The sequence below is a fragment of the Ochotona curzoniae genome, unplaced genomic scaffold (assembly GCF_017591425.1).
Source record: "Ochotona curzoniae isolate NIBS_2020 unplaced genomic scaffold, NIBS_Ocur_1.0 scaffold_274, whole genome shotgun sequence".
In the NCBI taxonomy this organism is placed as follows: domain Eukaryota; kingdom Metazoa; phylum Chordata; class Mammalia; order Lagomorpha; family Ochotonidae; genus Ochotona; species Ochotona curzoniae.
In genome coordinates this window covers 5,112,748-5,124,695 of record NW_024467101.1, presented here as the reverse complement: position 1 = coordinate 5,124,695, position 11,948 = coordinate 5,112,748, and the positions used below count along the sequence as shown (strand labels likewise).

The 11,948-nt window shown below is 53.2% G+C and overlaps 1 protein-coding gene across 1 annotated transcript; it reads right to left on the bottom strand.

Moving 5' to 3' along the window:
* Positions 1–1,388: 1,388 nt before the first annotated feature.
* Positions 1,389–10,444, bottom strand: LOC121172021. Its single transcript, XM_041003788.1, has 7 exons — positions 10,363–10,444; positions 9,945–10,196; positions 9,687–9,810; positions 6,917–7,146; positions 5,812–5,882; positions 5,476–5,580; positions 1,389–1,648 (listed from the first exon to the last, which is right to left on the bottom strand). The coding sequence occupies exons 2-7, from the start codon at positions 10,164–10,166 to the stop codon at positions 1,471–1,473; spliced, it is 930 nt and encodes a 309-aa protein (XP_040859722.1). The 5' UTR covers positions 10,167–10,196; positions 10,363–10,444; the 3' UTR covers positions 1,389–1,470.
* Positions 10,445–11,948: the final 1,504 nt, after the last annotated feature.

The window sequence follows — 11,948 nt, the reverse complement described above, 5'->3', positions numbered from 1 at the left end:
AAAAAAGGACAGATGATGTCCTAACTGGGTGTATAAATGGGGACAGATTTGAGGGTGGAGCTAGAGAATGGCAGGCTTCCCCAGCCCCTTAGCTTTCTTTGAATATTTGCAGCATATTGGATAGTTTTGTGGCATCTCCACATGTGGCTGTATCAACCAGATGGCTCCGGCATGATGGGAAGTAAGGCTGAGGTGCATGACAGCGAATGGACACTGGCTCTGCAGCCTCTCTGTATATCTGACTTTGTAATAAAAATAAATAAATCTTAAAAAAAAAAAAAAAAGAAGAAAGAAAGAAAGGAAGAAATCCACAGGCAGGATCACTGTCACCTCACCACCCAGGGAAGGAAAAAACAATCACTGGTTTTTGTTTTTTTTTTAATTGGAAAGGCGGATATACAGAGTGGAGAGACAGAGAGGAAGATCTTCCGTCCGATGATTCACTCCCCAAGTGAGCACAACGGCCCATACTATGCCAGTCCAAAGCCAGGAGCCTCTTCCGGGTCTCCCACGCGGGTGCAGGGTCCCAAAGCTCCTCGACTGCTTTCCCAGGCCACAGGCAGGGAGCTGGAAGGGAAGCGGGGCTGCTGGGATTAGAATCGGCACCCATATGGGATCCTGGGCGTGCAAGGCGAGAACCTTAACCACTGTGCCACCGCGCCGGGCCCTGCTTTGTTTTTCTAAGATCTATTTATTTATTTTAAAAAGGTGAGGATTTTAACCACTAAGCTGTCATGCCGAGCCCAAGATAAGCTGGCACTTTAAGGTGAGGATTAGCCTGGTGAGCCACGGCGCTAGCCCCACAGTCACAATTCCTAAACAGGATATCAACCTTGCATTCCAGGGCCAGGCGTGAGAAAAGAACTGACATGCAGGTGGCCATGAGGGATCCAAGAGGTCCAAGGGGAAGGGCAGTCCCCCTAGCGTCCCCATTTCTGTTTCAAAGTGCTGGTGATTGGGGGCTGGCATGGTGGTACAGCCTGCAACACCGGCATCCCATGTGGTTCAAGCCCTGCCTGCTCCACTTCAGATCCAGTTGCCTGCTAATGTGCCTGGAAAAGCAGCAGAGGACAGCCCGCACCCTTAGGAGCCTGCACCCATGTGAGAGATCTGGAAGAAGCTCCTGGCTTTTGACTTTGGTGTGGCCCAGCCTGGGTCACTAAATCTGTTTGAAAGCTCTCTCTCTTGAACGCCACCCCCTGAATAAATAAATCTTGGAACACACACACACACACACACATACACACACTCATGACTGAATTACCAGGTTAGCAAGCTCATGGGCTCAGGCAGCTGCAGCCGGGCACACTGGGACTTACAGAACCCTGAGCAGCTCCTGGGAACTGCAGGGAACATGGCGAGGTCAGGAGACTCCCAGGAGTCATGGGTCAGGAAGGCATCTTCACAGGAACTTTATTATCCATTCCCCCAGCACCTCCACGGCAACTGCTGTCACCAGGAGGGCCGTGGTCATGGGCTCTGCTGGCCAGGCGCGGACTCCCCGCTGCCAGGGTCCTTGGGCTCTGAGTCATCTTTGGATCTGGACATGGGCTGGAACTTGAGCAGAACAGGTGGGGTGAAGATGGATGCCCTCACGGTGGACGACGAGGTCTGTTCATTTCTAGGCGAGCCATTACAGGCTGAGGAACTGCACGGGAGACATCAGACATGCCCATGAGCTAAGACCAATACAGAGGACAAAACCCTAGGCTTAGGGGGACCAACACTGTGCCCTAAACAAGTGGATGGAGGGAAGATCCTTCCCCGACTTCAACCAACACAAATAATCCTAAATAACACTGATTCAATCTCAAGGCCACACAACTACAGGTGCAAAAAAATTAGAAAAAATCTAGACGGGCTACCATAATGCTGGCCTTAAACCCACCCCATGGGGACTGGTGGCACACAGGCTGGTCCTCTGCCCTACGGTGCTGCCATCCCATATGGGCACCAGTTCAAGTCCCAGCTCCACTTCCTCACCTAGCTCCCTGCTTGTGGTCTAGGAAAGCAGTAAAGGATGGTCTGGAGCCTTGGCACCCTGCATTGCGTGGGAGACCCAGAGGAATCTCCTGGCTCCTGGCTTTGGATGAGTTCAGCTCCAGCCATTGCAGTCATTTGGGAAGTGAACCAGAGGACAGAAGATCTTTCTGTCTCTCCTTCTATCTATGAGAAATATACATTTCAGGTAAAAATGAATAAATCTTTAGAAAAAAATTTAGGGCCTGGTTCAGGAGCCTAGTGGTTAAAGTCCTTGCCTTGCATGTGCCAGCATCCCATATAGGCACCAGTTCGTGTCCTGGCTGCTCTGCTTCCCATCCAGCTTCCTGCTTGTGGCCTGGGAAAGCAGTCAAGGATGACCCAAAGCCTTGGGATACCCTGCAATTACATGAAAGGCTCAGAAGAAGCTCCTGGCTCCTGACTTTGGCTCCTGGCTTTGGATCAGCTCAGCTCTGGCTGTTGCAGCTGCTTTTATTATATTTCTGACAATCTTTACATAGTTAATTAAGATAAAAAGGTTCTAGGGCTACAGAAAAGTGGGTAAGACTATTATTTCCACATTGTTTCCTTCATGTATCTGAGGTAAAGGGGGATTTTAAGGAAGAAGCCTCTCCCAGTCTGCCGCCCACCCCGGGTCTCTGATTGGGGCATGCTCCAAGGGTTTAGCTCATATGGTTTTGTTAGTTCAACAGTTATGAATTGCCGCCATCTCGCCATTCTAAGCACAATGAGGTCCTTGAAGAATCCACTGATTGACTAACGGGGGCTCACTAGGACTTTCTTTAAAATTTAATTAATTAATTAATTAATTTAAAATATTTAGTTTCATTGGAAAGGCAGATCAGATTTACAGAGAGAAGGAGACACAGAGAAATATTTTCATCCACTGTTTCACTGCTCTAATGGCTACAACTGAACTGATGGAAACCAGGAACCAGGATGTTCTTCTGAGTCTCCCTTGTGGGTGTAGAGTCCCAAGGACTTGGGCCATTCTCCACTGCTTTTCCAGATCATATACAGGGAGCAGATAGGAAGTAGAGCAGCCAGGATACAAGCTGGCACCCATATGGGTTCACGGCATTTGCAAGGTGAGGATTTAGCTGCTGAGCCATCACGCCAGGCTGCAGATCTATCTTTCTGCATTTGAAAGGCAGAATGGCAGGGAGAGAAAGCCATATGTTCCATCCACAGGTTCACTGCCCAAATGGCCACAATAATTGGGACTGGACTAGGCTGAAGTCAGGAACCAGGAGCTTCTTCCAGGTCTCCCACATGGGTGGCAGCAGGCCAAGGACATAGGCCATCTTCCACACACATTAGCAGCGAGCTGGACTGGAAGTTGAGCAGCCAGAACTCAAAGCAGCACCTATACAGAATTCCAGATTCACAGGGAGCAACTATACATGCTACGCCACAGCATCACTCCCAATACTGGCTTCCCGGTTATTATTCCTCGGGGCCAGTTTCCAGGATTGAAAACAGAGTCAAAGAATATGAGAATTTTGATAACAACAGATGTGTTTTGCAAAGACTGTTGACTCCTGGGTTGCCACAGGCAACACTGGCATCCCATATGGGGCTTCCTGTCCCAGCTGCTCCACTTCCCTCTCAGCTGCAGGTGGCCTGGAAGAGCAGTCAAGGGCAGCCCAAAGCTTTGGGACCCTGCACCTATGTTGGAGGACCAACCAGAAGAAGCTCCCAGTTCCTAGCTTCAGATCGGTTCAGCTCCAGCCATTGTGGGCATTTGGGGAGTGAACCAGCAGGTGGAAGGTTTTTCTCTCAGTCTCTCCTCTTTGTAAAGCTTCCTTTCCAACAACAACAAAAAGAACCAAACACCAAAACAAACAAAAATTGCCCCCTGGTTGGTTGATTTGGTTTTTTAAACTTCAGATTAAATGTACACTCTGCATTTCTAGAACATGCCCCTCTTTCTGGCCACCACTAACCTGCTTTCTAGCTAGTTCTCAATATTCTAGATGTTTCATGTAAAGCAATCACACAGTATTTTTCCTTGCGCACATGGCAAGTTTCACCCAGTATAATATTTTTGAGGTCTGTCTGCCCCTCATTGCTCGGGTCATGGTTGAATAAAAATTCATTTCTAGGGCCACATCACCCTCTATTAATCTTGGATACACTGGGTCTTTTTTTCCCTGACCCTTTGAATATTATAACATGCCACCCGTCTGAATCTGTGTTATGTTTTGTTTACTCATTTGAAAGGCAGAGGGCCAAGGACATCTTCCATTCCTTGGTTCACTTCCCCCAAAATGTTCCTACAGCCCAACAAGCCAGAACTGAACCAGACCACAGCCAGGAACTCCAGCCAGCTCTCTTCAAATGCTCGGGCTGAGAGCATCAGCAGAGAGCTGGACTGGAGTGTGGACCGGACTGGCCATCCGGCCAGGGCGTCCGGTACAGGATGTGGGTTCCTAAGAAGTGGCTCAGCCCGTGGCAGCACGAGTCCCACCCTCAGGTCATGCTGTATTTCTTTAGTGCAAGCGTGGAAGGGACTCTTCCTGTTGCCCATTAAACTGTTTTCTTGGGTTCTGAGAACCTGGGCAAATATTTTCTCTCATGATGCACTGCTTTGTGCCAAACTTTTCTTTGTGATGAAAATCAAATTGGATTGTGATGATGGCTGTACAGTTAAGAATATATACACCCCCCCCAAAAAAAATCCACTGCATCTGACCCTTCAGATGAGTGGGCTGTATGGCTAATTATCTCAATAAAAGAGTTAAAAGGGACTGACACGGTGGCATATCAGGTTAAGCTTCTATCTGCCATGCCAACATCCCATGTGGGCACTGATTCAAGTCCCGGCTGCTCTACTTTCAATGCAGCTTCATGGAAATGTATCTGGGAAAGCAGCAGAGGATGGCTCCCGTGCCTGGGCCCCTGCACCCACATGGGAGCCCTGCAAGGTCCTGGCTCCTCCTTACAACCTGGCCTTGCTTCAGCCATTATAGCCATTGAGAAATGAACCAGCAGCTGCAAGATTAATGTGTTTCTCTGTCACTCTTTCAAGTAAACTTTTGTGTTTTTTTTTTTTTTTTTTAATTTCAAAGCCATTAACAAAGCCATTAACAAAGCCACGGGCTGACTTCGTGTGATGAAGCAGCCCGTGTCGGCCATGCCTAGGGCCCCATGGGACAGAATGAAGGTGCGAAAAGTAAATGATTTTCAAAAGGAAAAAAACAAAATATCCGAATTCAGGAAAAGCTACCATTTGGCAAAAACACACCCATGTCCCCACCCCAGGGTGCGTTCCTCTGACACACACAGTGGAGGAGTTGGTCATCCCAGCACACCTTAGCACATTCTGAGGGGGCACTCCCACCAGAAGAGAGGGGCCACGGTCATGCCAGCTGGCCCAGCCCTGGTGCACAGCACCAGCTCAGAGCAGGGTGGCAGTTGGGGACAGCGTCCAGCCCCAGTCCTGAGGCTGGGGAGCCACGGCAGCATGCTCACCAGGGAAAGCCGTGGCAGTGGAGTTTGTGGGTGTTGTTTCCGGCCACGTAGGAGAAATGGAAACCTCCAGGATTGAGGACCAAGGGCGTCAGGTCAACCATGTGGCTACAAGAAGATATGGTAGAACACCAAACCTCACAATGGGGTCCAGGGACCCCAGACGCCTCCCCTGGAAGGAGACAAGACCCTCCTCCACCCGCTACCTTAACCCCAGGATGGATGCTGCTGGGGGCTGAGAGGAGTGGTGAACCAGCCTGGAGTTGGCACACCAGGACACTCCCCCCAGAGGTTCCCCTCCTTTTCATCACCCTCCTGTCTGGAGGAAAGGGTATTGACCTCTTAGGGTTCGCTGAAAGACTGCTCCAGTTCAGCCTCACTTCAGACCTGGAGGTATCCAACTTCTCCACCTGCAGGAAGCAAAAGGAATGGGGCCAGGTGGGGGTGCACAGGCTAATCCTCTACCTACCATGAGGGTGTCCCACATGAGTCCTGATCGCTCCACTTCCTAACTCAGTTCCCTGCTTGAGACTTTGGGCCCCTGTACTCGCGTGGGAGACTGAAAAAAAAAAGCTTCTGACTTCAGGTTGGCTCAGCTCTGGCCCATTGTGGCCACTTGGAGAGTAAACCAACAGATGATCTTTCTGTTTCCCCTCTCTCTGTAACTCTGCCTTTAAAATAAACAATTAAAAAAAAAGCAGGGTCTGGTGCAGTAGCCTAGCGGCTAGCGGCTTAAGTGCTTTGCATGCCAGGGTCCCATATGGGTGCTGGTTCTAATCCCAGCTGCCCCACTTCCCATCCAGCTCCCTGCTGGTGGCCTGGGAAAGCAGTCGAGGACAGCCCTAAACCTTGGGACCCTACAGCAAGCGCATGGGAGACCCAGAAGAAACTCCTGGCTTCTGGCTCAGATCAGCTCAGCTTCGGCCACTGCGGGCATTGAGAGTGAACCAGTAGATGGAAGACCTTCCTCTATATTTCCTTCTCTGTAAATCTGACTTCCAATAAAAACAAGTAAATGTTAAAAAATATATATTTGTATATTAAAAAAGGGAACCCCAAGGGCAGGTTTCTGAACACCATGGTCACTCAAAAACAACACCTAAAGTGACCTGGGGCTCATAGTGCCCAGCTCCAGATTGCTGGATGAAACAGGAGGGGCTAGGAGCTCAACTGGGTCAGAGTGTAGCTGGAGGAGCAACTGAAGTGAGGTGCATGGGCGACATGGCAATGCAGCAGGTGGCGGGGGCAGGGGGTGACACCCATGGGAGCCTCAGGAAGGACCCACATGAGCAGACAGCCACCTCCCTGAGCTAGGCCAGGGACCTGGGGCTCCTTGCCTGCCCCCAGCCCTGCTCCTTCAGCCAGAGAAACCCCCCTTTTCAGTACTGCCTGGGAGGGATGACCCAGAGCTGACAAGGCAGGACTGGGGGACCCCTGCACTGACCGGCTTGCTGGGCAGTGGTGGGAAAGGGCCAAAGACTCTGGGCATAGTGTAAACGGGGTGTGACGAGGCCACCACGGAGGCCACGTTGGTGGCAGGTGGCAACAGTGGTGGAAGTGGTGGCGGAGGTGGCGGCAACAGGTTCAGTGGCTGGCAAGGGGAGGTCGATCGGTCCCGAAATAGGATGCGCTCTAGCTTCTTTGGTTTGAGTTTTCTTTTCCTCTTCTTGGCATCTGAAACAGAGGCGCCCCATGTCTTTCTGACACCCAGGAACCAGAAAAGATACTCCTGGGCCATCCGGATTGCCAGGGACTCAGAGATCTGGTGTCCTGGACTGAGCGGTAGGCACGTCCTAGCCAGGTGTGGTATTGTGGGAAGCCAGAGTGGACCTGCCAGCATGGGCTGGGGGTGCTGAGACACTGAGGGTGAGTCCACCAGCGAAGACTGTAGCCCTTTGGTCTCATGGAGGGACTCCCCTGGGCCATGCCATCTGGGTCTTCCTCCTCGATTTGAGGAGTCTGGCCGTATCCCATGAGTGGTGGGGACAAGTGGGTGCCAGGAGCTCCTCAATGGCTCGTGTGCAGGGACCACCACCACTACAACCTCCCAACAATGGCCAACTCCACGCAGGGACCACCACCACAACCTCCCAACAATGGCCAACTCCACGCTCAACTTTCTCAAGCACAGCTCCTCTGTTCCTCCTTAATAAGACATGGAACAAGTCACCACACCGCCATTTGGGGGCGCTATACCTGCTGCTTGTGAAATGCAGGTGTGAAGGAACTGGTACTCAGAAATAGAGATGGGGGGGCTGTCCCAAAGACTTATCACAGCCGGGGTCCACCATCAGCAACCCCCTGCCCCAGCACACACCCCTGCAGGACCTGAGGTTCAAGACACCCAGGTAGGGGCCGGCATTGTGGTGCACATGGAGCTAAGCTGCCACCTAGAACACTGGCATCCCATATGGGTGCTGGTTCAAATCCTGGCTGCACTTCTTCCACTCTAGCTCCCTGCTATTATGCCTGGGAAGACAACAGAAGATGGTCCAAGTGCTTGGACCCCACCACTTGTGTGGGAGACCACTTGTGTGGGTTTGTCCTTGCCCAGCCCCAGCTGTTGCAGCCATTCGGGGAGATGGAAGATCTCTTGGAATACCATTCTCCTTTTCAAATAAATAGCTATACTTTTAAAAAGAAACACAGGCAGATGAGCAACAAAGAAGATACCAAAGAGGGGAGGACACCCTGGGAGATGGCAGTTTGAGTCAATGGCACAGGGAGAAAGGAGAGACAGAGGGGTCGCCACACCCCAAAGATTCACGGAGGTAGCCAAGGAGCCTTCCAGGCTTACACCTGCCATCCTTGCAAGGTCCCAGATGCTGCCTCCTTCTCTGACTTATTTATTCAAGAGAGACATTTCCCCACCTGCTTGCTCACTCTTCACACACATGCAAGAGCTCGGGGTTGGGCCGGCCCCAGGCTGGGATTCACAGACCCATCCACAGGTAGCATGGACTCAAACACCTGAGCCACTCCCTGCCCCTGCCCACGGTGCACCTTAGCAGGAGGGTAGGATTGCAACAGAGCAGGGATTCCAAACCCAGGTCCTCTCAGATGGCATATGGGCATCCCAAGCTGTGTCTTCAGGGTCATGCCCAATGCCAGCACTTGCATGGTCCTTCTTGGACCCCAATTTGGACACAAATGATACGGGAATCCTAATTATGAGGAAGTGAAGCGTCTCTTTCCCACACATGCAGTGTGTGCCGCGTTAGGTCCCCACACCAGGGAGCATGCTACATGGGAGATGTGACTGCTAGAATGGCAGTGTAATCAGCCAACCCAGGGCACTGCGGTCAGTTATGGCAGGTGTAACAGTGACCTTGAGTTTCTATCAAAAAAGAAAAGAAAAAAAAAAAAAAAGAGGTGGGGGTTTTGGAAATTGAAGTGCAGCACCTGGCAGTATAGCCTAGCAGCTAAAGTCCTCACTTCCTATGCACCAGAATCCCAGTTGGGTGCTGGTTCTAATCCCGGCAGCCCCACTTCCCTGTTTACGGCCTGGGAAAGCAGTCGAGGATGGCCCTAAGGCTTGAGACCCTGCATCCGTGTGGGAGACCTGGAAGAATCTCCTGGCTCCTAGCTCCAGATCAGTTCAGCTCCAGCCATTGCGGCCGCTTGGGAAGTGAATCATCGAACAGATCTTCCTCTCTGACATTGCAATAAAAATAAACAAATCTTTTCTTAAAAAATTGAAGTGCAATTGTCAAGTCTTCAGAGGGACAAAGATATAGAAGATTTCTCAGAAGTTACATGAGACTTTCGCGTCGACACTAACGCATTTCCAGCCTTTGGTGTGTCTATTGCCCTTTTAGAACCATAAGGGGCTGATGTTTGTGGTACAGCGTGTTAAGCTACGGCCTGCAAAGCAACTGTCCTATATGGGTTCAAGTTCCAAGATCCGGAAGCTCTACTTCCAGTCCAACTCCCTGCTAATGCAGCTGGGGAAAGCAGTGGAAGACCAGTGTGCCTGTGTCTGTGCTACCCAAGGAGAGACCAGGATGGAGTGGGAGGATCTTGGCTCCCACCCTGGCCATGTTGTGCACCTGGAAAGGTAACAGGTGGATAGGGAGCCTTTCTCTGCGTGTGTCACACAATAAATAACAAGGAAACAGCACCGGGTGGGAAGTGAAGCGGTGGCCCAGCCCCCTCCCTCCCATCCCAGGAGCCGACACCTCTGCAGGGAAGGGCCGGGAGAGGCGGAACCTCACCCCGGGAGTAGAGGTGCACGCGGTGGATGTTTCTCTTGAGTTGCTCCAAGCGCTGGTGCATCTCGAGGGCGCCCATGCTGTTGCATTGGTTCAGGTCCCCCTGCACTGCAGAGGTGAACTTGGCCTGTGGCATCAGCGGGGAGGGAGAAGCAGGGCATGGAGGACGCCCTGGGAGGAGGGGGCAAGGACGGCAACCGCCAGCTCGGCCCCTACCCCCACCCCGCCATGGGGAGCCGGCTCCAGGGGGGAGCCCCGCACCCAGAGGAAGGAGAGGAGCCCGCGCTGCTCGCACTCGGCCTGCTTGCCCTTGCGCACCACCCGCTCGGCCAGCGCGGGGTTGCGGTCCAGGCTGCGGAAGAGGCGGCGCAGCGCGCGCTCCGTGTAGGTGGCCGCCTGCCTCTCGAAGTCCTCCTCGGAGATGAGCTGGCAGAAGGTCACGCTCTGTGGGAACTCTCGGTCGAATTCGTCCAGGACCTCCATTCCGAGAAGGGCCGGGGTGGGGCGCGCTGCCTGCGGGGCGGCCAGCCGGGGTACGGGTGTGACGGGAGCGGCAGTCGGGGTGCAGAACCCAGAGTTGGGATGGAGGGACCCGGAGGACCCCCATCTCCCACCCCCGCCAGCCCGGGGTTCGGGGCGCACCCAGGGCCGCTTCCCCCCCTACCCGGACCCCACAGACCCTCTGTGGTGCCCCAAGCTGCCGCGCAGGCGCAGACTCCCTCGCCGACTGCCGCCGCCGCCCCGAGACCGTGGGCGGAGCCAGCCCGCGCCGGGCGCCTCACGTGACAATGCCCGCCCACTCTGAGCATGCGCCCTCCCGCCCTTGACGGCCGTGGAGGGAGGGCGGATGTGAAGCTCAGGCGTTGCCAGAGGGGAAAGGGGACGAGACAGCCGAGGGGTCTATAGTCTTGGTTAGAACCCATAAGTGATGATAGACAACCGGAAGCTTGCATTTCGGCCTCAGCCTCCTCCTCTCCAGCTCCCACATCCACACCCGATGCCCCCCGAGTTCTGAGGGCGTCTCACACTCAGTGCATCGAGATTGCACCCCCCAAACCACCACCTCTCCTCCCTGCCTCCTGGAGCGGCTGCTGAGCCCACCTTTCCGGGGAAGGTGACCCCTGGGGTACTCCCCATCAGCTTTTTTTTTTCTTTAAGATTTTTTTTTTTTAATGGAAAGGCAGATTTACAGAGAGACAGAAAGATCTTCCATCCGCTGATTCACTTCCAAAGTCGCAGCAATGGCCGGAGCTGCGCTGATCCGAAGTCAGGAGCTTCTTTCTGGTCTCCCACGTGGGTGCAGGGTCCCAAGGCAGGCAGGGACCCTGGGACCGGGCACATGCAAGGCGAAGACTTCAGCCACTAGGCTACCAACCCGCCCCTACCCCCATCAGCCTTTTTAAAGATTTATTTTTATTGGAAATGCAGAGTTACAGGGAGAAGTTTACTGGCTCAGGCCACAATGGCCAGAGCTGGGCTGGGATAAAGTCAGGAACCAGGGTGCTGGATCGGAAGTGGAGAGTAGCTGGCACTCAAACCAGCTCCCACATGGAATGCCAGCTTCCAGGCCCTTTAACCTTGGATCAACTGGTTCTCCCCCAAACGCCGGTAACAGGCAGGGAAGGGCCAGGCAGAGTCCAGCGGCCTTGAACTCCAGATGTTGGGGGCCCAAGCACTAGGGCCATCTTCCACTGCCGTGTTGCCGGGTTGCCCATGCAAGGAGCCGAAGGAACTCAAACTGGAACTCATGTGGGATGCTGGTGTCCTTGGCCACAATGCCGACTGTCTGCTCGCCCCCCCCCCCCCGTTTTCTCTTTATAAATTAAACAAGTTTAGATATGTATTCAGATGGCAGGACCAGCAGTGTGAGCAGGAAGCTGGAACAGAAATCAGTGTGGGACACGGGTATCGCACAGCAGGGGCTGAGCCTGTATGCACTCAGGGGCTAGACCCCCAAGCGTTCTGGATTTAACAAAAATTGGTGATGTCCCAGGCGGCTGGAAGAACACACTTTGTGCTCCAGGGCACAGTTCTGAGCTTACCATGCTTCCACCAGCAGCAGGAATCAGCCCACCTCCAGCTCAGAGAGGGAAAAGGGAGGGGGGCGAGTTTAGGAGCCAAGGAAGCCCAAAGGGGTCAGGACTACAAGAGCCCCCCACATATACCAGGGGAAAACCAGGGTCCCCGTGTCCTCAACCAAAGCGCTAACTCCCGAGGGGCCGCCCGCCCATCACTGGCCACAGCTGGGGTCAGCCTCCTGCGATG

What these genes read in the sequence shown, in the direction of transcription:
- LOC121172021 (XM_041003788.1), bottom strand. Translation starts at nt 10,166, where the DNA reads ATGGAGGTCCTGGACGAATTCGACCGAGAGTTCCCACAGAGCGTGACC. An exon ending in CGTGCACCTCTACTCCCGGG is followed by an intron (nt 7,147 to 9,686) that starts GTGAGGTTCCGC and finishes CCTCTGTTTCAG; the next exon opens with ATGCCAAGAAGAGGAAAAGA. An exon ending in CTTTCAGCGAACCCTAAGAG is followed by an intron (nt 5,581 to 5,811) that starts GTCAATACCCTT and finishes ATCTTCTTGTAG; the next exon opens with CCACATGGTTGACCTGACGC.